Source organism: Anomaloglossus baeobatrachus, chromosome 11 (assembly GCF_048569485.1).
Source record: "Anomaloglossus baeobatrachus isolate aAnoBae1 chromosome 11, aAnoBae1.hap1, whole genome shotgun sequence".
NCBI lineage: Eukaryota > Metazoa > Chordata > Amphibia > Anura > Aromobatidae > Anomaloglossus > Anomaloglossus baeobatrachus.
Genome location: NC_134363.1, coordinates 5,534,644 through 5,557,539, shown reverse-complemented (window position 1 = coordinate 5,557,539; position 22,896 = coordinate 5,534,644). Strand labels below are relative to the sequence as shown.

General features: G+C 48.9%; 1 protein-coding gene across 3 annotated transcripts in view; it reads right to left on the bottom strand.

Annotated features, from left to right (window-relative positions):
* The window catches only part of LOC142256395 (solute carrier family 2, facilitated glucose transporter member 1-like), a 211,432-nt gene that overhangs the window by 6,249 nt on the left and 182,287 nt on the right, over positions 1-22,896 (bottom strand). For all 3 annotated transcript variants that reach the window (XM_075328057.1, XM_075328059.1, XM_075328058.1), the window contains exons 3-9: positions 4,107-4,267; positions 2,207-2,447; positions 1,966-2,128; positions 1,689-1,876; positions 1,421-1,525; positions 339-440; positions 44-247 (exon numbers count right to left, since the gene is read on the bottom strand). In XM_075328057.1, the coding sequence (XP_075184172.1) occupies positions 44-247; positions 339-440; positions 1,421-1,525; positions 1,689-1,876; positions 1,966-2,128; positions 2,207-2,447; positions 4,107-4,267 (1,164 nt within the window). The remainder of the gene's footprint in view (positions 1-43; positions 248-338; positions 441-1,420; positions 1,526-1,688; positions 1,877-1,965; positions 2,129-2,206; positions 2,448-4,106; positions 4,268-22,896) is intronic.

The following is a 22,896-nucleotide window of genomic DNA, read 5'->3' as shown; positions in this document are numbered from 1 at the left end:
CATTACAGCACCAGTGTAAAGCAATACGGGAAGGAGCACTCACCTCTACGTACTGGAAGCCCATTCCCACAATAAAGTTGGAGGTCCAGTTGGAAAGGCCGGCAACTGCAATAGCTGCAGGGCGAGGACCCTGACTGAAAAGCTCAGCAACAATGAACCAAGGGATGGGTCCAGGTCCTATTTCAAAGAATGCCACAAAACCAAAAATGGCCACAATACTAAGGTAGGACATCCCTGATATACGGTCCTGTTGATGGTAGACAAGATTATTGGATGAGAACACTTCTCATTCATTAGTATTTCTCAAAACTTTTATTCCATTATCTGCTGTCACTTACCAGTAACACAAGAGCAATAGTCATCAATATAGCACATGCGGCCATGCCTCCCAGTCCAATAAGATGAAGGGTACGTCGTCCAGCTCGTTCAACAACAAACAGCTGCAAAGCAAGAATAGTAAAACTGAGACCAGATCGCTCCTCTCATAGCACTCCCGCGGTTACATCACCCCTCTCGCAGTGCACCCGAGGTTACATCGCCATTCTCACAACACACCCGAGACTACATCATACCTCTTACAGCACACCCAAGGCTGTATTTCTCTTCCCACAGCACACCTGAGGTTACAGTGTCATTCTCACAACACACCCGAGACTACATCATACCTCTTACAGCACACCCAAGGCTGTATTTGTCTTCCCACAGCACACCTGAGGTTACAGTGTCATTCTCACAACACACCCGAGACTACATCATGCCTCTTACAGCACACCCAAGGCTGTATTTCTCTTCCCACAGCACACCTGAGGTTACAGTGTCATTCTCACAACACACCCGAGACTACATCATGCCTCTTACAGCACACCCAAGGCTGTATTGCTCTTCTCACAGCACACCTGAGGTTACAGCGTCATTCTTGCAGCACACCCAAGGTTACATCACCCTCTTGCAGCACACCTATGACTTCATCACTGCTCTAGCAGCACACCTGACACTGCGTCACCCCTTTTACAGCACACCCCAGACTGCATTGCCCTTTCCGCAGCACACCCGACACTGCATCACCTCTCTAGTAGCACATCTGAGGTTACATCACCCCTCTTATAGCACACCCGAGACTGCATCGCCTCTCACAGTATGCCTGAGACTGTATCACCCATCTTGCATTACAAATGATCTCACAATACAGCTGACATCGCATTCCTTCTCCCACTTGTGTTTGATGTTCCCTGACGCACAAGGAAGATTTTTTCTTTTAAAAAATTGACACATTCTACTTTTAATAATTTACTAACATTTTCACTTTGAATCTTGACTTTTATAGGATAAAGTTTGCTGGTTGTAGAGTGTTGAATTAGGCGGGCATATGACATAGAGGTGATTAGACGTTCCACATCACAATCTTGGGCTTTGTACTCACCGACACAACGGTAAATGCAGTGTTCACAATTCCAGCACCGATGGTGGCATAAATTGGTTGCTGAACCTGGGCTTTTTCAAAGATCATTGTAGAATAATAGAAGACCTAAAATGAGCAAGAGATATTGTTAATTATCTGACAAGGCAGTTTTCTACAAGTAAAATTCTAGGGATACTTGAGGCACTGCCTTTTGTATCTGTGCTTTTTGCCCACAAGTGCTGGTCAGAAATAGACATCTTAGGTCACTATAGCTCTATATTTGTCTTACCGCATTAATGCCAGAAAGTTGCTGAGAAAGCTGCAGAACAATCGCAATGAAGATTGGCTGACGATACAACGGTGAACGGAACAGCTCCAATATGGTAACATTCTTCTCCCTCATCATCTGACGGCTCTCCTCCTTCATCTCCTGAAGATCGGTGGTTACATCTGTAGTTCCTCGAAGTTTCTTCAGGACTGTGAAAGATAACATGAGATCCAGTGAGGCATGATGAATTTCACAGGACGACACATATTCATGGTAATGAAATCTTATAAGTACTCACCACTTTTGGCTTTGTCCTCTTCATTACGGTTGATGAGTAAAAACCGAGGACTTTCAGGACAGAAGGGTAGTGCTGCGGACTGGACAAGGGAAGGTACAAAGATGCAGCCAAGAAGAAGTGGCCATAAACTGTCATTACCCATGATTGGCTCCAAGCCAAATATCTGTGTAGAGAATTGGAGATGTTAAGTCCTCTATAGTGCAGAGGTTAAACTACAACCCACAGCAGTGCTGGGACTTACTTGGGCTATGAGAATTCCAACCACAACTCCCAGCTGGTGCAGTGTTCCCAGAGCTCCGCGAAGAGATGTAGGAGCAACTTCTCCAACATACATGGGCACAAATCCAGTAGTAAGACCACAGTACAGACCAATTATAAACCGGCCAATAATCAGCATCTCAAAAGAGTATGCCATCTTAGAGAAGCCCATAAAAATGGCAGCAATAAATGCCAGAATGTTCGCCATCAACATAGAATTACGCCTACAAATGGGAAAACAGAAAAAAAATCCATCATCCATCCAGGATATTTAACCTATAACTAGTGCTAAAACATATGTGGCACTACTGATGTGATAAAGGCATATGAGTGAATACCATCATAATATTCTTGAAAATGCTGCCTATCTTGCCATCTGTGGAGATGTGAATAGTAATCCTCCGCCCTAGACAGATGCCCCAGAAGACTAGATATACAAAATAAGAACTCTATTAATTTATATCTTCCACTTTCTATTAATTTCAGTGTTTTAATGTCATGGCTGCACTCCGAGGTTGGACCCAGTGATGTCTGGTTGTTGCACTCCGAGGTTGGACCCGGTGATCTCTGGTTGTTGCATTCCGGGGTTGTACCCGGTAATGTCTGGTTGTTGCATTCCGGGGTTGTACCCGGTAATGTCTGGTTGTTGCATTCCGGGGTTGTACCCCGTAATGTCTGGTTGTTGCACTACGAGGTTTGACCCGGTAATGTCTGGTTGTTGCACTCCGGGGTTGGACCCAGTGATGTCTGGTTGTTGCATGTTGCAGACCGGGGTTGGAAGCGGTGATCTTTGGTTGTTGCACTCCGAGGTTGGACCCGGCGATCTTTGGTTGTTGCACTCCGGGGTTGGACTTGGTGATCTCTGGTTGTTGCACTCCGAGGTTGGACCCGGTGATCTCTGGTTGTTGGTCGGTTTCCCTCTTGGTTTGACCCAGTGATCTCTGGGTGTTCCAACCCCGGAGTGCACCCGGTGATGTCTTGTTGTTGCTCGCTTTCCCTCCTGGTTGGACCCGGTGATGTCTGGTTGTTGCACTCCGGGGTTGGACCCGGTGATCTCTGGTTGTTAGTCGGTTTCCCTCTTGGTTGGGTCACAGCTTGTTTTGTGTTGGTCCACCTGCTGAAGGCTCTCTTGTCTTTCTTATTCTCTGCCTTCCTGATTCATTTCTATTCAGGTGTGTGCACTTTCTCGGTTGGTTTGCCTAGTCACATTTCGGGAAGGGCTATTTATACTCACATTCCTCGGTGCTGGTTATATTTCTGGATGGATGGTGTCTCTACTCCACAGTTAAGGTTTTGATATGGAGACATTGCTATTGCTACTCCCTGCAGTTTGTTTGTGTGACTCCCTTCCCAGTTATCTCCGGTTTTGTCTCATTTAGGTTTGGGAGGGTTCCCATGTACTTTGTTATTCTTTTTGGCTTCTCTTATATTCCATCATTCCTGTATGACTGTGTTTGGATGTTTCTAGCCCCAGATCTCACCCTCGGCCTGTGGTCACTTCATTTATGTTAATTGGTGTTTTTGGGCTACACTTGGTTTATAGCTTAGGGTGCAGTTAAGGACACTCAGGGTCGGCCGTTGACGAGTGGGGGCGCCATTATGGGTTCTTAGGGTGAAAACCTCCACTGTCAGGCAGGGACAAATCATGATTTTTGTTTTTTCATCTCCCCTAGTTTGTCCATCCTTGTGAGAGTGTTAGGGTTCAGTCTTATCATTTAGTATGAGAGTTTGGATAATGCTAACCCTGCTAAATCCATCAGCTAATAAAGTGAGCTACAATAACCTCAGATGTCTTGAAAATGTAGCACAAGCATGGTATTATATGCTGATCTGCTGTACCTTTGTGTCCTCCAGAAGACAGAACGACTGACGTAAGAACTTACCTTCCAAATCTGTTGACAAATAGACCCACAGAAAAGGAGCCAATCATGCCACCGACTGAGAAGATGGCCACAGACAAGGACCACAGGGAGGTCAGGCTGCTATCTGGGATATTCTCCCCATAACGGGATATCCATGTCTCATTGTAAAACTTCTCAATCACCTGCAACAAAGATTAGTATAGTGAAAATTATTACAGACAGGAAAAGACATGAAATATGAATATACACACGGGGCAATGTGCTGTAACCTCACAGCTGATCTGTGGGTGTAGGTACAGATACATCACATGTACACATACAGTTAGGTCCACACATAGTTGGACAGTGATGAAATCTTTACAATAAGATAAAGAGTTGCACACTAGTCACAATGTATAGGGGAATGATGAAAAGCAGAACTGCTATGGGAATACTAGACTGAAAAATACAATGAAAATAGAGATTACCTTGGCGTGGTTTTGGGCACTTTTGCATTGATCAATACAATAGCTAACTATCTCTTATATTCCTATTATTCATAGCAGTTATGCATATTCCATTTGCATGTTTTTCATTTTTTTCATATAGTTAATTGTATTTCTCAGTCTAGTATTCCCATAGCAGTTCTGCTTTTTATTATTCCCCTATACATTGTGACTAGTGTGCAACTCTTTATCCTATTGTATAGTTATATGTTTTTGAGTCTTGTACCTTGTTCACACCATTGGTGTTCCAGACATAGTCTTTAATTAGTGATGGAATCTTTGTGATTTCAGCTCTGCAGGCAAGTATATTTGATTTAAAATAAAACAACTTAAGGTGGGCATAATTTATGGTCATTCAATCCAAGTTATGCATCTACATCTTAAACCCGTCTGCTTCCAAATCATATGAGTCACTTGTCAGTATGCATGCTATGCCATTCATCCACAAGACCACTGATGTGTACACTGATCTAGGTTGAAAATATGACTAGCTTAATTGCAGAAGTTCACATACATTTAAGGAAATCAGTCGGCTAGGAGCCAAGAATACGTAACACGTCTCCTATTGGGTAAACTGTAAAAGAGCTTATTCTGCGATATATATGTGTTTCAGCATTTTATATGAAGCTAGTCAGCATGATTCACTTATCACAGGAAAGTCCCAGAATGTCTGGTGAGTCTTATGATGTCTGAATGCAGATTTAGGTGTGGTACACAGTGCAAGCGCCATTTTAAGTCCTGCTTTTTGGATATCTTCATATAATTCTTAATACTCATAAAAGTTCATAACCATGTCCATAAGAAATTGAGATGCAGTTGAAGTGGAGACGTTCAGGTTTAATTTAACGGGTTGAACAAAATCTCCTGTAAAACGTTTAGGAATTGCAGCCATTTTTCTACAAAGTCTCCTGATTCCAGGGGCTCAGAAGTAATTGGACAAAGTAACTTTCCCATAAATAAAATGCTCATGTTTACTCCTTAGTAGAGAATCCTTTGCAGCAATGACTGAAATCTTCCGGCCGTGGACGTCTCCGTCACTGGTCTCCTCCGGTGTCAGGCTTCTGGCAATAGACATCTCCATTGCTGGTCTCCAGTGTGAGCTTTCGGCCATGGACGTCTCCGTCACTAGTCTACTCTGGTGTGGGGATTTTTGTCATGAACATCTCTGTGCCGCCCCCACGTCAGCAGCCGAATCTTGTGGTGACCCGTCTGTATTTGCTCCTTGTAGTGACCTCTCTGTATTTGCATCTTGTGGTGACCAAGATGCAAATCACATGCACATGTATTTACACTGGTGGTGCTGTGACCGTGTATAGTGATTATACATCACATGCACATGTATATACACTGGTGGTGCTGTGACCGTGTATAGCGATTATACATCACATGCACATGTATTTACACTGGTGGTGCTGTGACCGTGTATAGCGATTACATGTCACATGCACATGTATTTACACTGGTGGTGCTGTGACCGTGTATAGCGATTATACATCACATGCACATGTATTTACACTGGTGGTGCTGTGACCGTGTATAGCGATTATACATCACATGCACATGTATTTACACTGGTGGTGCTGTGACCGTGTATAGCGATTATACATCACATGCACATGTATTTACACTGGTGGTGCTGTGACCGTGTATAGCGATTATACATCACATGCACATATATTTACACTGGTGGTGCTGTGACCGTGTATAGCTATTATACATCACATGCACATGTATATACACTGGTGGTGCTGTGTCCGTGTATAGCGATTACATGTCACATGCACACATATATACACTGGTGGTGCTGTGACCATGTATAGCGATTATACATCACATGCACATGTATTTACACTGGTGGTGCTGTGACCGTGTATAGCGATTATACATCACATGCACATGTATATACACTGGTGGTGCTGTGACCGTGTATAGCGATTATACATCACATGCACATGTATTTACACTGGTGGTGTTGTGACCGTGTATAGCGATTATACATCACATGCACATGTATATACACTGGTGGTGCTGTGACCGTGTATAGCTATTATACATCACATGCACATGTATATACACTGGTGGTGCTGTGTCCGTGTATAGTGATTACATGTCACATGCACATGTATATACACTGGTGGTGCTGTGACCGTGTATAGCGATTATACATCACATGCACATGTATTTACACTGGTGGTGCTGTAACCGTGTATAGCGATTATACATCACATGCACATGTGTATATATACTGGTGGTGCTGTGACCGTGTATAGCGATTATACATCACATGCACATGTATATACACTGGTGGTGCTGTGACCGTGTATAGCTATTATACATCACATGCACATGTATATACACTGGTGGTGCTGTGTCCGTGTATAGTGATTACATGTCACATGCACATGTATATACACTGGTGGTGCTGTGACCGTGTATAGCGATTATACATCACATGCACATGTATTTACACTGGTGGTGCTGTAACCGTGTATAGCGATTATACATCACATGCACATGTGTATATATACTGGTGGTGCTGTGACCGTGTATAGCGATTATACATCACATGCACATGTATATATACTGGTGGTGCTGTGACCTTCACCTGATACATCAGTTCAGGGTTATTTTCTTCTCATCTCTTGTGTAATCCAGGTCAGATTATGCGAGTCCAGCAGGTGGCCCTGTGGCACCGTCTTCCACATCCCGCCTTAGTCTCAAATTACCCAGTTTACTCAGCTGATGTAAACGCCAGCAAGCCAGGCAGTTGTCACCTGATCCGGCCCACGCTGGGGGTGAGTGAGTGCAAGCTGTCCTGCATATTCCTGTCCTGTACACAATGCTAACAGAGGAGGGTGTGTATGGCAGCAGGCAGGCCATTGGTGGCCACAGGCAGGCTTACATTTACATCTGCCCTGTTCCCAAAATACCTGGCAAATGTCATCCCAGTGACAGTCCGACAGACGGTATCATTCTGACCTTTATATTGGGCCTACATAACTGGATGCCAACCATAACATCTACAGGAGAGGATTTGTATAAAAGGTAAAGATCCCAGTAAATACTAAGCCTAAGGAGATAATGAAGTGTGCACGCATTGGCATTATGGTGAGACACCGTGAATGATCACAGTGACTCAACAGGTTACCTGTGCCAGCACAGGCCAGACACAATCGGGAGAGAAGCCAGTAATGCTTCTGTGCCAGCTCAGGCCAGACACAATCGGGAGAGAAGCCAGTAATGCTTCTGTGCCAGCTCAGGCCAGACACAATCGGGAGAGAAGCCAGTAATGCTTCTGTGCCAGCTCAGGCCAGACACAATCTGGAGAGAAGCCAGTAATGCTTCTGTGCCAGCTCAGGCCAGACACAATCGGGAGAGAAGCCAGTAATGCTTCTGTGCCAGCTCAGGCCAGACACAATCGGGAGAGAAGCCAGTAATGCTTCTGTGCCAGCTCAGGCCAGACACAATCGGGAGAGAAGCCAGTAATGCTTCTGTGCCAGCTCAGGCCAGACACAATCGGGAGAGAAGCCGGTAATGCTTCTGTGCCAGCTCAGGCCAGACACATACATTCTGGTGAGAAGCCGGTAATGCTTCTGTGCCAGCTCAGGCCAGACACATACATTCTGGTGAGAAGCCGGTAATGCTTCTGTGCCAGCTCAGGCCAGACACATACATTCTGGTGAGAAGCCGGTAATGCTTCTGTGCCAGCTCAGGCCAGACACATACATTCTGGTGAGAAGCCGGTAATGATTCTGTGCCAGATCAGGCCAGACACATATATTCTGGTGAGAAGCCGGTAATGCTTCTGTGCCAGCTCAGGCCAGACACATATATTCTGGTGAGAAGCCGGTAATGCTTCTGTACCAGCTCAGGCCAGACACAATCGGGGGAGAAGCCGGTAATGCTTCTGTGCCAGCTCAGGTCAGACACAATCGGGAGAGAAGCCGGTAATGCTTCTGTGCCAGCACAGGCCAGACACAATCGGGAGAGAAGCCAGTAATGCTTCTGTGCCAGCTCAGGTCAGACACAATCGGGAGAGAAGCCAGTAATGCTTCTGTGCCAGCTCAGGCCAGACACAATCGGGAGAAAAGCCAGTAATGCTTCTGTGCCAGCTCAGGCCAGACACAATCGGGAGAGAAGCCAGTAATGCTTCTGTGCCAGCTCAGGCCAGACACAATCGGGAGAGAAGCCGGTAATGCTTTTGTGCCAGCGCAGGCCAGACACATACATTCTGGTGAGAAACCAGTAATGCTTCTGTGCCAGCTCAGGCCAGACACAATCGGGAGAGAAGCCGGTAATGCTTCTGTGCCAGCACAGGCCAGACACAATCGGGAGAGAAGCCGGTAATGCATTTGTGCCAGCGCAGGCCAGACACATACATTCTGGTGAGAAGCCAGTAATGCTTCTGTGCCAGCTCAGGCCAGACACAATCGGGAGAGAAGCCGGTAATGCTTCTGTTCCAGCTCAGGCCAGACACATACATTCTGGTGAGATACCAGTAATGCTTCTGTGCCAGCTCAGGCCAGACACATACATTCTGGTGAGAAGCCAGTAATGCTTCTGTGCCAGCTCAGGCCAGACACATACATTCTGGTGAGAAGCCGGTAATGCTTCTGTGCCAGCACAGGCCAGACACAATCGGGAGAGAAGCCGGTAATGCTTCTGTGCCAGCTCAGGCCAGACACATACATTCTGGTGAGAAGCCGGTAATGCTTCTGTGCCAGCTCAGGCCAGACACATACATTCTGGTGAGAAGCCAGTAATGCTTCTGTGCCAGCTCAGGCCGGACACATGCATTCTGTTGAGAAGCCGGTAATGCTTCTGTGCCAGCTCAGGCCAGACACATACATTCTGGTGAGAAGCCGGTAATGCTTCTGTGCCAGCTCAGGCCAGACACAATCGGGAGAGAAGCCGGTAATGCTTCTGTGCAGCTCAGGCCAGACACATACATTATGGAGAGAAGCCGGTAATGCTTCTGTGCCAGCTCAGGCCAGACACATACATTCTGGTGAGAAGCCGGTAATGCTTCTGTGCCAGCTCAGGCCAGACACAATCGGGAGAGAAGCCGGTAATGGTTCTGTGCAGCTCAGGCCAGACACATACATTATGGAGAGAAGCCGGTAATGCTTTTGTGCCAGCTCAGGCCACCCACATACATTCTGGTGTGAAGCCGGTAATGCTTCTGTGCCAGCTCAGGCCAGACACAATCGGGAGAGAAGCCGGTAATGGTTCTGTGCCAGCTCAGGCCAGACACAATCGGGAGAGAATCCGGTAATGCTTCTGTGCCAGCTCAGGCCAGACACATACATTCTGGTGAGAAGCCGGTAATGCTTCTGTGCCAGCTCAGGCCAGACACATACTTTCTGGTGAGAAGCCAGTAATGCTTCTGTGCCAGCTCAGGCCGGACACATGCATTCTGTTGAGAAGCCGGTAATGCTTCTGTGCCAGCTCAGGCCAGACACATACATTCTGGTGAGAAGCCGGTAATGCTTCTGTGCAGCTCAGGCCAGACACATACATTATGGAGAGAAGCCGGTAATGCTTCTGTGCCAGCTCAGGCCAGACACATACATTCTGGTGAGAAGCCGGTAATGCTTCTGTGCCAGCTCAGGCCAGACACATACATTCTGGTGAGAAGCCAGTAATGCTTCTGTGCCAGCTCAGGCCGGACACATACATTCTGGTGAGAAGCCGGTAATGCTTCTGTGCCAGCTCAGGCCAGACACAATCGGGAGAGAAGCCGGTAATGCTTCTGTGCAGCTCAGGCCAGACACATACATTATGGAGAGAAGCCGGTAATGCTTTTGTGCCAGCTCAGGCCAGACACACTGCCGAAGCGCTGCGCAAAAAGAAGTGACATGTCACTTCTTTCCTGCGCTTTGCCGGCAGCTCCTGCTCTGTCTATGGGAGGAGCTGCAGGCAGAGCGCATGGAATCGGCGCTCACTACGGACATTTCTGCAGCGATCTAAAGCGCACATGTGCTCTTCAGATCGCTGCAGAAATATCTGCAGGGCTTGTACGCAACGTGCGCACATAGCCTTATGCTTCTGTGCCAGCTCAGGCCAGACACATACATTCTGGTGAGAAGCCGGTAATGCTTCTGTGCCAGCTCAGGCCAGACACATACATTCTGGTGAGAAGTCGGTAATGCTTCTATGCCAGCTCAGGCCGGACACATACATTCTGGTGAGAAGCCGGTAATGCTTCTGTGCCAGCTCAGGCCAGACACATACATTCTGGTGAGAAGCCGGTAATGCTTCTGTGCCAGCTCAGGCCAGACACATACATTCTGGTGAGAAGCCGGTAATGCTTCTGTGCCAGCTCAGGCCAGACACATACATTCTGGAGAGAAGCTGGTAATGCTTCTGTGCCAGCTCAGGCCAGACACATACATTCTGGTGAGAAGCCGGTAATGCTTCTGTGCCAGCTCAGGCCAGACACATACATTCTGGTGAGAAGTCGGTAAGGCTATGTGCGCACGTTGCGTAAAAACATGCAGTTACGCTGCGCTTTGTAGCGCAGCGTAACTGCATGCGTCCAGCGTCCCCTGCACAGTCTATGGAGATTGTGCAGGGGCCGTGCGCACGTGGCGTCTAAGAGCGCAGCGCTTCGGCTACTGCCGAAGCGCTGCGCAAAAAGAAGTGACATGTCACTTCTTTCCTGCGATTTGCCGGCAGCTCCTGCTCTGTCTATGGGAGGAGCTGCAGGCAGAGCGCATGGAATCGGCGCTCACTACGGACATTTCTGCAGCGATCTAAAGCGCACATGTGCTCTTCAGATCGCTGCAGAAATATCTGCAGGGCTTGTACGCAACGTGCGCACATAGCCTTATGCTTCTGTGCCAGCTCAGGCCAGACACATACATTCTGGTGAGAAGCCGGTAATGCTTCTGTGCCAGCTCAGGCCAGACACATACATTCTGGTGAGAAGTCGGTAATGCTTCTATGCCAGCTCAGGCCGGACACATACATTCTGGTGAGAAGCCGGTAATGCTTCTGTGCCAGCTCAGGCCAGACACATACATTCTGGTGAGAAGCCGGTAATGCTTCTGTGCCAGCTCAGGCCAGACACATACATTCTGGTGAGTAGCCGGTAATGCTTCTCTGCCAGCTCAGGCCAGACATATACATTCTGGTGAGAAGCCGGTAATGCTTCTATGCCAGCTCAGGCCAGACACATACATTCTGGTGAGAAGCCGGTAATGCTTCTGTGCCAGATCAGGCCAGACACATATATTCTGGTGAGAAGCCGGTAATGCTTCTGTGCCAGCTCAGGCCAGACATATACATTCTGGTGAGAAGCCGGTAATGCTTCTGTGCCAGCTCAGGCCAGACACATACATTCTGGTGTGAAGACGGTAATGCTTCTGTGCCAGCTCAGGCCAGACACATACATTCTGGTGAGAAGCCGGTAATGCTTCTGTGCCAGCTCAGGCCAGACATATACATTCTGGTGAGAAGCCGGTAATGCTTCTGTGCCAGCTCAGGCCAGACACATACATTCTGGTGAGAAGCCGGTAATGCTTCTATGCCAGCTCAGGCCAGACACATACATTCTGGTGTGAAGCCGGTAATGCTTCTGTGCCAGCTCAGGCCAGACACAATCGGGAGAGAAGCCGGTAATGGTTCTGTGCCAGCTCAGGCCAGACACAATCGGGAGAGAAGCCGGTAATGCTTCTGTGCCAGCTCAGGCCAGACACATACATTCTGGTGAGAAGCCGGTAATGCTTCTGTGCCAGCTCAGGCCAGACACATACTTTCTGGTGAGAAGCCAGTAATGCTTCTGTGCCAGCTCAGGCCGGACACATGCATTCTGTTGAGAAGCCGGTAATGCTTCTGTGCCAGCTCAGGCCAGACACATACATTCTGGTGAGAAGCCGGTAATGCTTCTGTGCAGCTCAGGCCAGACACATACATTATGGAGAGTAGCCGGTAATGCTTCTGTGCCAGCTCAGGCCAGACACATACATTCTGGTGAGAAGCCGGTAATGCTTCTGTGCCAGCTCAGGCCAGACACAATCGGGAGAGAAGCCGGTAATGCGTCTGTGCCAGCTCAGGCCAGACACAATCGGGAGAGAATCCGGTAATGCTTCTGTGCCAGCTCAGGCCAGACACATACATTCTGGTGAGAAGCCGGTAATGCTTCTGTGCCAGCTCAGGCCAGACACATACATTCTGGTGAGAAGCCAGTAATGCTTCTGTGCCAGCTCAGGCCGGACACATGCATTCTGTTGAGAAGCCGGTAATGCTTCTGTGCCAGCTCAGGCCAGACACATACATTCTGGTGAGAAGCCGGTAATGCTTCTGTGCCAGCTCAGGCCAGACACAATCGGGAGAGAAGCCGGTAATGCTTCTGTGCAGCTCAGGCCAGACACATACATTATGGAGAGAAGCCGGTAATGCTTCTGTGCCAGCTCAGGCCAGACACATACATTCTGGTGAGAAGCCGGTAATGCTTCTGTGCCAGCTCAGGCCAGACACAATCGGGAGAGTAGCCGGTAATGCTTCTGTGCAGCTCAGGCCAGACACATACATTATGGAGAGAAGCCGGTAATGCTTTTGTGCCAGCTCAGGCCAGACACATATTCTGGTGAGAAGCCGGTCATGCTTCTGTGCCAGCTCAGGCCAGACACATACATTCTGGTGTGAAGCCGGTAATGCTTCTGTGCCAGCTCAGGCCAGACACAATCGGGAGAGAAGCCGGTAATGGTTCTGTGCCAGCTCAGGCCAGACACAATCGGGAGAGAAGCCAGTAATGCGTCTGTGCCAGCTCAGGCCAGACACAATCGGGAGAGAATCCGGTAATGCTTCTGTGCCAGCTCAGGCCAGACACATACATTCTGGTGAGAAGCCGGTAATGCTTCTGTGCCAGCTCAGGCCAGAGACATATATTCTGGTGAGAAGCCGGTAATGCTTCTGTGCCAGCTCAGGCCAGACACATATATTCTGGTGAGAAGCCGGTAATGCTTCTGTGCCAGCTCAGGCCAGACACATACATTCTGGTGTGAAGCCGGTAATGCTTCTGTGCCAGCTCAGGCCAGACACAATCGGGAGAGAAGCCGGTAATGGTTCTGTGCCAGCTCAGGCCAGACACAATCGGGAGAGAAGCCGGTAATGCGTCTGTGCCAGCTCAGGCCAGACACAATCGGGAGAGAATCCGGTAATGCTTCTGTGCCAGCTCAGGCCAGACACATACATTCTGGTGAGAAGCCGGTAATGCTTCTGTGCCAGCTCAGGCCAGACACATACATTCTGGTGAGAAGCCGGTAATGCTTCTGTGCCAGCTCAGGCCAGACACATACATTCTGGTGGGAAGCCGGTAATGCTTCTGTGCCAGCTTAGGCCAGACACATACATTCTGGAGAGAAGCTGGTAATGCTTCTGTGCCAGCTCAGGCCAGACACATACATTCTGGAGAGAAGCCGGTAATGCTTCTGTGCCAGCTCAGGCCAGACACATACATTCTGGTGAGAAGTCGGTAAGGCTATGTGTGCACGTTGCGTAAAAACATGCAGTTACGCTGCGCTTTGTAGCGCAGCATAACTGCATGCGTCCAGCGTCCCCTGCACAGTCTATGGAGATTGTGCAGGGGCCGTGCGCACGTGGCGTCTAAGAGCGCAGCGCTTCGGCTACTGCCGAAGCGCTGCGCAAAAAGAAGTGACATGTCACTTCTTTCCTGCGCTTTGCCGGCAGCTCCTGCTCTGTCTATGGGAGGAGCTGCAGGCAGAGCGCATGGAATCGGCGCTCACTATGGAGATTTCTGCAGCGATCTAAAGCGCACATGTGCTCTTCAGATCGCTGCAGAAATATCTGCAGGGCTAGTACGCAACGTGCGCACATAGCCTTATGCTTCTGTGCCAGCTCAGGCCAGACACATACATTTTGGTGAGAAGCCGGTAATGCTTCTGTGCCAGCTCAGGCCAGACACATATATTCTGGTGAGAAGCCGGTAATGCTTCTGTGCCAGCTCAGGCCAGACACATACATTCTGGTGAGAAGCCGGTAATGCTTCTATGCCAGCTCAGGCCGGACACATACATTCTGGTGAGAAGCTGGTAATGCTTCTCTGCCAGCTCAGGCCAGACATATACATTCTGGTGAGAAGCCGGTAATGCTTCTATGCCAGCTCAGGCCAGACACATACATTCTGGTGAGAAGCCGGTAATGCTTCTGTGCCAGATCAGGCCAGACACATATATTCTGGTGAGAAGCCGGTAATGCTTCTGTGCCAGCTCAGGCCAGACATATACATTCTGGTGAGAAGCCGGTAATGCTTCTGTGCCAGCTCAGGCCAGACACATACATTCTGGTGTGAAGACGGTAATGCTTCTGTGCCAGCTCAGGCCAGACACATACATTCTGGTGAGAAGCCGGTAATGCTTCTGTGCCAGCTCAGGCCAGACATATACATTCTGGTGAGAAGCCGGTAATGCTTCTGTGCCAGCTCAGGCCAGACACATACATTCTGGTGAGAAGCCGGTAATGCTTCTGTGCCAGCTCAGGCCAGACACATACATTCTGGTGAGAAGCCGGTAATGCTTCTATGCCAGCTCAGGCCAGACACATACATTCTGGAGAGAAGCCGGTAATGCTTCTATGCCAGCTCAGGCCAGACACATACATACATTCTGGTGAGAAGCCGGTAATGCTTCTGTGCCAGCTCAGGCCAGACACATATATTCTGGTGAGAAGCCGGTAATGCTTCTGTGCCAGCTCAGGCCAGACACATACATTCTAGTGAGAAGCCGGTAATGCTTCTGTGCCAGCTCAGGCCAGACACATACATTCTGGTGAGAAGCCGGTAATGCTTCTGTGCCAGCTTAGGCCAGACACATACATTCTGGAGAGAAGCTGGTAATGCTTCTGTGCCAGCTCAGGCCAGACACATACATTCTGGAGAGAAGCCGGTAATGCTTCTGTGCCAGCTCAGGCCAGACACATACATTCTGGTGAGAAGTCGGTAAGGCTATGTGTGCACGTTGCGTAAAAACATGCAGTTACGCTGCGCTTTGTAGCGCAGCGTAACTGCATGCGTCCAGCGTCCCCTGCACAGTCTATGGAGATTGTGCAGGGGCCGTGCGCACGTGGCGTCTAAGAGCGCAGCGCTTCGGCTACTGCCGAAGCGCTGCGCAAAAAGAAGTGACATGTCACTTCTTTCCTGCGCTTTGCCGGCAGCTCCTGCTCTGTCTATGGGAGGAGCTGCAGGCAGAGCGCATGGAATCGGCGCTCACTATGGAGATTTCTGCAGCGATCTAAAGCGCACATGTGCTCTTCAGATCGCTGCAGAAATATCTGCAGGGCTAGTACGCAACGTGCGCACATAGCCTTATGCTTCTGTGCCAGCTCAGGCCAGACACATACATTTTGGTGAGAAGCCGGTAATGCTTCTGTGCCAGCTCAGGCCAGACACATATATTCTGGTGAGAAGCCGGTAATGCTTCTGTGCCAGCTCAGGCCAGACACATACATTCTGGTGAGAAGCCGGTAATGCTTCTATGCCAGCTCAGGCCGGACACATACATTCTGGTGAGAAGCTGGTAATGCTTCTCTGCCAGCTCAGGCCAGACATATACATTCTGGTGAGAAGCCGGTAATGCTTCTATGCCAGCTCAGGCCAGACACATACATTCTGGTGAGAAGCCGGTAATGCTTCTGTGCCAGATCAGGCCAGACACATATATTCTGGTGAGAAGCCGGTAATGCTTCTGTGCCAGCTCAGGCCAGACATATACATTCTGGTGAGAAGCCGGTAATGCTTCTGTGCCAGCTCAGGCCAGACACATACATTCTGGTGTGAAGACGGTAATGCTTCTGTGCCAGCTCAGGCCAGACACATACATTCTGGTGAGAAGCCGGTAATGCTTCTGTGCCAGCTCAGGCCAGACATATACATTCTGGTGAGAAGCCGGTAATGCTTCTGTGCCAGCTCAGGCCAGACACATACATTCTGGTGAGAAGCCGGTAATGCTTCTGTGCCAGCTCAGGCCAGACACATACATTCTGGTGAGAAGCCGGTAATGCTTCTATGCCAGCTCAGGCCAGACACATACATTCTGGAGAGAAGCCGGTAATGCTTCTATGCCAGCTCAGGCCAGACACATACATACATTCTGGTGAGAAGCCGGTAATGCTTCTGTGCCAGCTCAGGCCAGACACATATATTCTGGTGAGAAGCCGGTAATGCTTCTGTGCCAGCTCAGGCCAGACACATACATTCTAGTGAGAAGCCGGTAATGCTTCTGTGCCAGCTCAGGCCAGACACATACATTCTGGTGAGAAGCCGGTAATGCTTCTGTGCCAGCTCAGGCCAGACACATACATTCTAGTGAGAAGCCGGTAATGCTTCTGTGCCAGCTCAGGCCAGACACATACATTCTGGTGAGAAGCCGGTAATGCTTCTGTGCCAGCTCAGGCCAGACACATACATTCTGGTGAGAAGCCGGTAATGCTTCTGTGCCAGCTCAGGCCAGACACATATATTCTGGTGAGAAGCCGGTAATGCTTCTGTGCCAGCTCAGGCCAGACACATACATTCTGGTGAGAAGCCGGTAATGCTTCTGTGCCAGCTCAGGCCAGACACATACATTCTGGTGAGAAGCCGGTAATGCTTCTGTGCCAGCTCAGGCCAGACACATACATTCTGGTGAGAAGCCGGTAATGCTTCTGTGCCAGCTCAGGCCAGACACATACATTCTGGTGAGAAGCCGGTAATGCTTCTGTGCCAGCTCAGGCCAGACACATATATTCTGGTGAGAAGCCGGTAATGCTTCTGTGCCAGCTCAGGCCAGACACATATATTCTGGTTAGAAGCCGGTAATGCTTCTGTGCCAGCTCAGGCCAGACACATACATTCTGGTGAGAAGCCGGTAATGCTTCTGTGCCAGCTCAGGCCGGACACATACATTCTGGTGAGAAGCCGGTAATGCTTCTGTGCCAGCTCAGGCCAGACACATACATTCTGGTGTGAAGACGGTAATGCTTCTGTGCCAGCTCAGGCCAGACACATACATTCTGGTGTGAAGACGGTAATGCTTCTGTGCCAGCTCAGGCCAGACACATACATTCTGGTGAGAAGCCGGTAATGCTTCTGTGCCAGCTCAGGCCAGACACATACATTCTGGTGGGAAGCCGGTAATGCTTCTGTGCCAGCTCAGGCCAGACACATACATTCTGGTGAGAAGCCGGTAATGCTTCTGTGCCAGATCAGGCCAGACACATACATTCTGGTGTGAAGACGGTAATGCTTCTGTGCCAGCTCAGGCCAGACACATACATTCTGGTGAGAAGCCGGTAATGCTTCTGTGCCAGCTCAGGCCAGACACATACATTCTGGTGAGAAGCCGGTAATGCTTCTGTGCCAGCTCAGGCTAGACACATACATTCTGGTGAGAAGCCGGTAATGCTTCTGTGCCAGCTCAGGCCAGACACATATATTCTGGTGAGAAGCCGGTAATGCTTCTATGCCAGCTCAGGCCAGACACATATATTCTGGTGAGAAGCCGGTAATGCTTCTGTGCCAGATCAGGCCAGACACATACATTCTGGTGAGAAGCCGGTAATGCTTCTGTGCCAGCTCAGGCCAGACACATATATTCTGGTGAGAAGCCGGTAATGCTTCTATGCCAGCTCAGGCCAGACACATATATTCTGGTGAGAAGCCGGTAATGCTTCTGTGCCAGCTCAGGCCAGACACATATATTCTGGTGAGAAGCCGGTAATGCTTCTGTGCCAGCTCAGGCCAGACACATACATTCTGGTGTGAAGACGGTAATGCTTCTGTGCCAGCTCAGGCCAGACACATACATTCTGGTGAGAAGCCGGTAATGCTTCTGTGCCAGCTCAGGCCAGACACATACATTCTGGTGAGAAGCCGGTAATGCTTCTGTGCCAGCTCAGGCCAGACACATACATTCTGGTGAGAAGCCGGTAATGCTTCTGTGCCAGCTCAGGCCAGACACATACATTCTGGTGAGAAGCCGGTAATGCTTCTGTGCCAGCTCAGGCCAGACACATACATTCTGGTGTGAAGACGGTAATGCTTCTGTGCCAGCTCAGGCCAGACACATACATTCTGGTGTGAAGACGGTAATGCTTCTGTGCCAGCTCAGGCCAGACACATACATTCTGGTGAGAAGCCAGTAATGCTTCTGTGCCAGCTCAGGCCAGACACATACATTCTGGTGAGAAGCCGGTAATGCTTCTGTGCCAGCTCAGGCCAGACACATACATTCTGGTGAGAAGCCGGTAATGCTTCTGTGCCAGCTCAGGCCAGACACATACATTCTGGTGAGAAGACGGTAATGCTTCTGTGCCAGCTCAGGCCAGACACATACATTCTGGTGAGAAGCCGGTAATGCTTCTGTGCCAGCTCAGGCCAGACACATACATTCTGGTGTGAAGACGGTAATGCTTCTGTGCCAGCTCAGGCCAGACACATACATTCTGGTGAGAAGCCGGTAATGCTTCTGTGCCAGCTCAGGCCAGACACATACATTCTGGTGAGAAGCCGGTAATGCTTCTGTGCCAGCTCAGGCTAGACACATACATTCTGGTGAGAAGCCGGTAATGCTTCTGTGCCAGCTCAGGCCAGACACATACATTCTGGTGAGAAGACGGTAATGCTTCTGTGCCAGCTCAGGCCAGACACATACATTCTGGTGTGAAGACGGTAATGCTTCTGTGCCAGCTCAGGCCAGACACATACATTCTGGTGAGAAGCCGGTAATGCTTCTGTGCCAGCTCAGGCTAGACACATACATTCTGGTGTGAAGACGGTAATGCTTCTGTGCCAGCTCAGGCCAGACACATACATTCTGGTGAGAAGCCAGTAATGCTTCTGTGCCAGCTCAGGCCAGACACATACATTCTGGTGAGAAGCCGGTAATGCTTCTGTGCCAGCTCAGGCCAGACACATACATTCTGTTGAGAAGCCGGTAATGCTTCTGTGCCAGCTCAGGCCAGACACATACATTCTGGTGAGAAGACGGTAATGCTTCTGTGCCAGCTCAGGCCAGACACATACATTCTGGTGAGAAGCCGGTAATGCTTCTGTGCCAGCTCAGGCCAGACACATACATTCTGGTGTGAAGACGGTAATGCTTCTGTGCCAGCTCAGGCCAGACACATACATTCTGGTGAGAAGCCGGTAATGCTTCTGTGCCAGCTCAGGCCAGACACATACATTCTGGTGAGAAGCCGGTAATGCTTCTGTGCCAGCTCAGGCTAGACACATACATTCTGGTGAGAAGCCGGTAATGCTTCTGTGCCAGCTCAGGCCAGACACATACATTCTGGTGAGAAGCCGGTAATGCTTCTGTGCCAGCTCAGACCAGACACATACATTCTGGTGAAAAGCCGGTAATGCTTCTGTGCCAGCTCAGGCCAGACACATACATTCTGGTGTGAAGACGGTAATGCTTCTGTGCCAGCTCAGGCCAGACACATACATTCTGGTGAGAAGCCGGTAATGCTTCTGTGCCAGCTCAGGCCAGACACATACATTCTGGTGAGAAGCCGGTAATGCTTCTGTGCCAGCTCAGACCAGACACATACATTCTGGTGAAAAGCCGGTAATGCTTCTGTGCCAGCTCAGGCCAGACACATACATTCTGGTGTGAAGACGGTAATGCTTCTGTGCCAGCTCAGGCCAGACACATACATTCTGGTGAGAAGCCGGTAATGCTTCTGTGCCAGCTCAGGCCAGACACATACATTCTGGTGAGAAGCCGGTAATGCTTCTGTGCCAGGTCAGGCCAGACACATACATTCTGGTGAAAAGCCGGTAATGCTTCTGTGCCAGCTCAGGCCAGACACATACATTCTGGTGAGAAGCCGGTAATGCTTCTGTGCCAGCTCAGGCCAGACACATACATTCATTGTGTGCTTGGCAGTTGAAGCTTGCAGTTGGACTTATCCCTGTAGCACCCTGTGGTAGAAGCTCAGATCTGGAAACCTCCTTTACAAATGAGTTACTGTTAAACCATCTGGGACATGAGCCTTAACGCCAGTACAGTCACCTTAAAGTGGCATTGTAGCTCTAAGGGCCCATGCAAGACCAATAATCTATTAAAACGAACGTTCACAGTGACTTGAAACGCTACTCGACTTGTGAAACATGGACGAGGATTGGCTGGTTTACAGAACTGCCACAATTACTGTTCACAGTGTAACGGGACTACCTGTATCTGCCCTAATCTGCCTCAGCCTGGGGAGATATGCTATGGGCAATGAATGACTGGGACTGAGTGATACGGTTATCGTTTATATCCTAATATATAACCTGCATATGCAAAACTGTGGAAAAGAACACAATCATGTACTGAGCACTCCTAAAATCAGAGAAAGGTAGCGTTGGAAGGGACCTCAAGGGCCATTGGGTCCAACCACCTGTGAGTGCAGGATTTCCTAAATCATCCCAGCTATATGTTTCTCCAGCTTCCTTCTGAAGATTTCTATTGATGGAGAGCTCACCACCTCCTGTGGCCGCCTGTTCCGCTCCCTGACCGCCTTCACTGGCAGAAAGTTTTTTCTAATATTTAATCTCTATCTGCTTTAATTTAGTTTCCTCCCATTGCTTCTTGTACTTTGTGTGTTTCCCTTCTACCATCTTGGTTGCTTTTCTCTGGACTTGCTCCAATATATCGATTGTCTTTCTTGTACACAGTATTCCAGGTGCGGTCTGACCAGGACAGAGTATAGGGGAATAATGACTTCTCTTGATTTAGAGTCAATGCTTGTCTTGATATATCCCAGAATTTTGTTGTCCTTTTTAGCTGCAGCTCCGCACTGTTGGCTCATGATGAATCTGTGATCTACTATTTGGCCCAGTCCTTTTCCCCGCTGCTATCGCTTAGTTTTATACTCTGGTCCTTTTCTACAGTCTTAGTTTTATGCCTCAGTCCTTTTCTCTGGTGCTATCACCTAGTTTTATGCTCCAGTCCTTTTCTGCAGTCTTAGGTTTATGCTCCGGTCCTTTTCTCTGGTGCTATCACTGAGTTTTATGCTCCAGTCCTTTTCTGCAGTCTTAGGTTTATGCTCCGGTCCTTTTCTCTGGTGCTATTACTTAGTTTTATGCTTCAGTCCTTTTCCCCGGTGCTATCTCTAGGTTTTATTCCCCAGTCCTTTTCCCCGGTGCTATCTCTTAGTTTTATGCTCCGGTCCTTTTCCCCGGTGTTATCTTAGCACTGGGGGAAAGGAACGAAGCATAAAACTAAGAGATAGCACTAGGGGAAAGGATTGGAGCATAAAACTAAGAGATAGTTTTATTCCGTAGTTCTTTTCCCCGGTGCTATCTCATAGTTTTATGCTTCGGTCCTTTTCCCCGGTGATATCTCTTAGTTTTATGCTCTGGTCCTTTTCCCCGGTGCTATCTCTTAGTTTTATGCTTCGGTCCTTTTCTCCGGTGCTATCTCTTAGTTTTATGCTTCGGTCCTTTTCTCCAGTGCTAATGCTTAGTTTTATGCCCTGGTCCTTTCCCCCGGTGCTATCTCTTAGTTTTATGCTTCGGTCCTTTTCTCCGGTGCTATCGCTTAGTTTTATGCTCCAGTCCTTTTCTCCGGTGCTATCTCTTAGTTTTATGCTCCGGTCCTTTTCCCCGGTGCTATCTCTTAGTTTTATGCTTCGGTCCTTTTCCCCGGTGCTATCGCTTAGTTTTATGCTCCAGTCCTTTTCTCCGGTGCTATCACTTAGTTTTATGCTCCAGTCCTTTTCTCCGGTGCTATCGCTTAGTTTTATGCTCCAGTCCTTTTCCCCGGTGCGCTCTCTTAGTTTTATGCTCCGGTCCTTTTCCCCAGTGCTATCTCTTAGTTTTATGCTCCGGTCCTTTTCCCCGGTGCTATCGCTTAGTTTTATGCTCCAGTCCTTTTCTCCGGTGCTATCGCTTAGTTCTATTCCTCCCATACTATATTTGCTTTTTAAATTTTTGTTACCCAAATGTAGGATGTTGCATTTGTCCCTGGTAAATCCGATCCCGTTCTCCTCGGTCCATTGTTCACGTGTCTAGAACTCTAGATTATTTCGAATCTGCTGTCTTTCCTCTATAGTGCTGGTGATTCCTGTTATCTTAGTATCTTCTGTGAATTTTATGAGTTACCAATAATTCTGTTGTCCCTATCATTTATAAAGATGTAACACAGCACTGGGCCCAGGAGAGAGCCTTGCAGATATTACACAAGACAGAGCCTTGCGGATATTACACAGCACCGGTCCCAGGACAAAATCTTGTTGATATTACACAGCACTGGGCCCAGGACAAAGCCTTGTCGATATTACACAGCACTGGGCCCAGGACAGCCTTGCGGATATTACACAGCACTGGGCCCAGGACA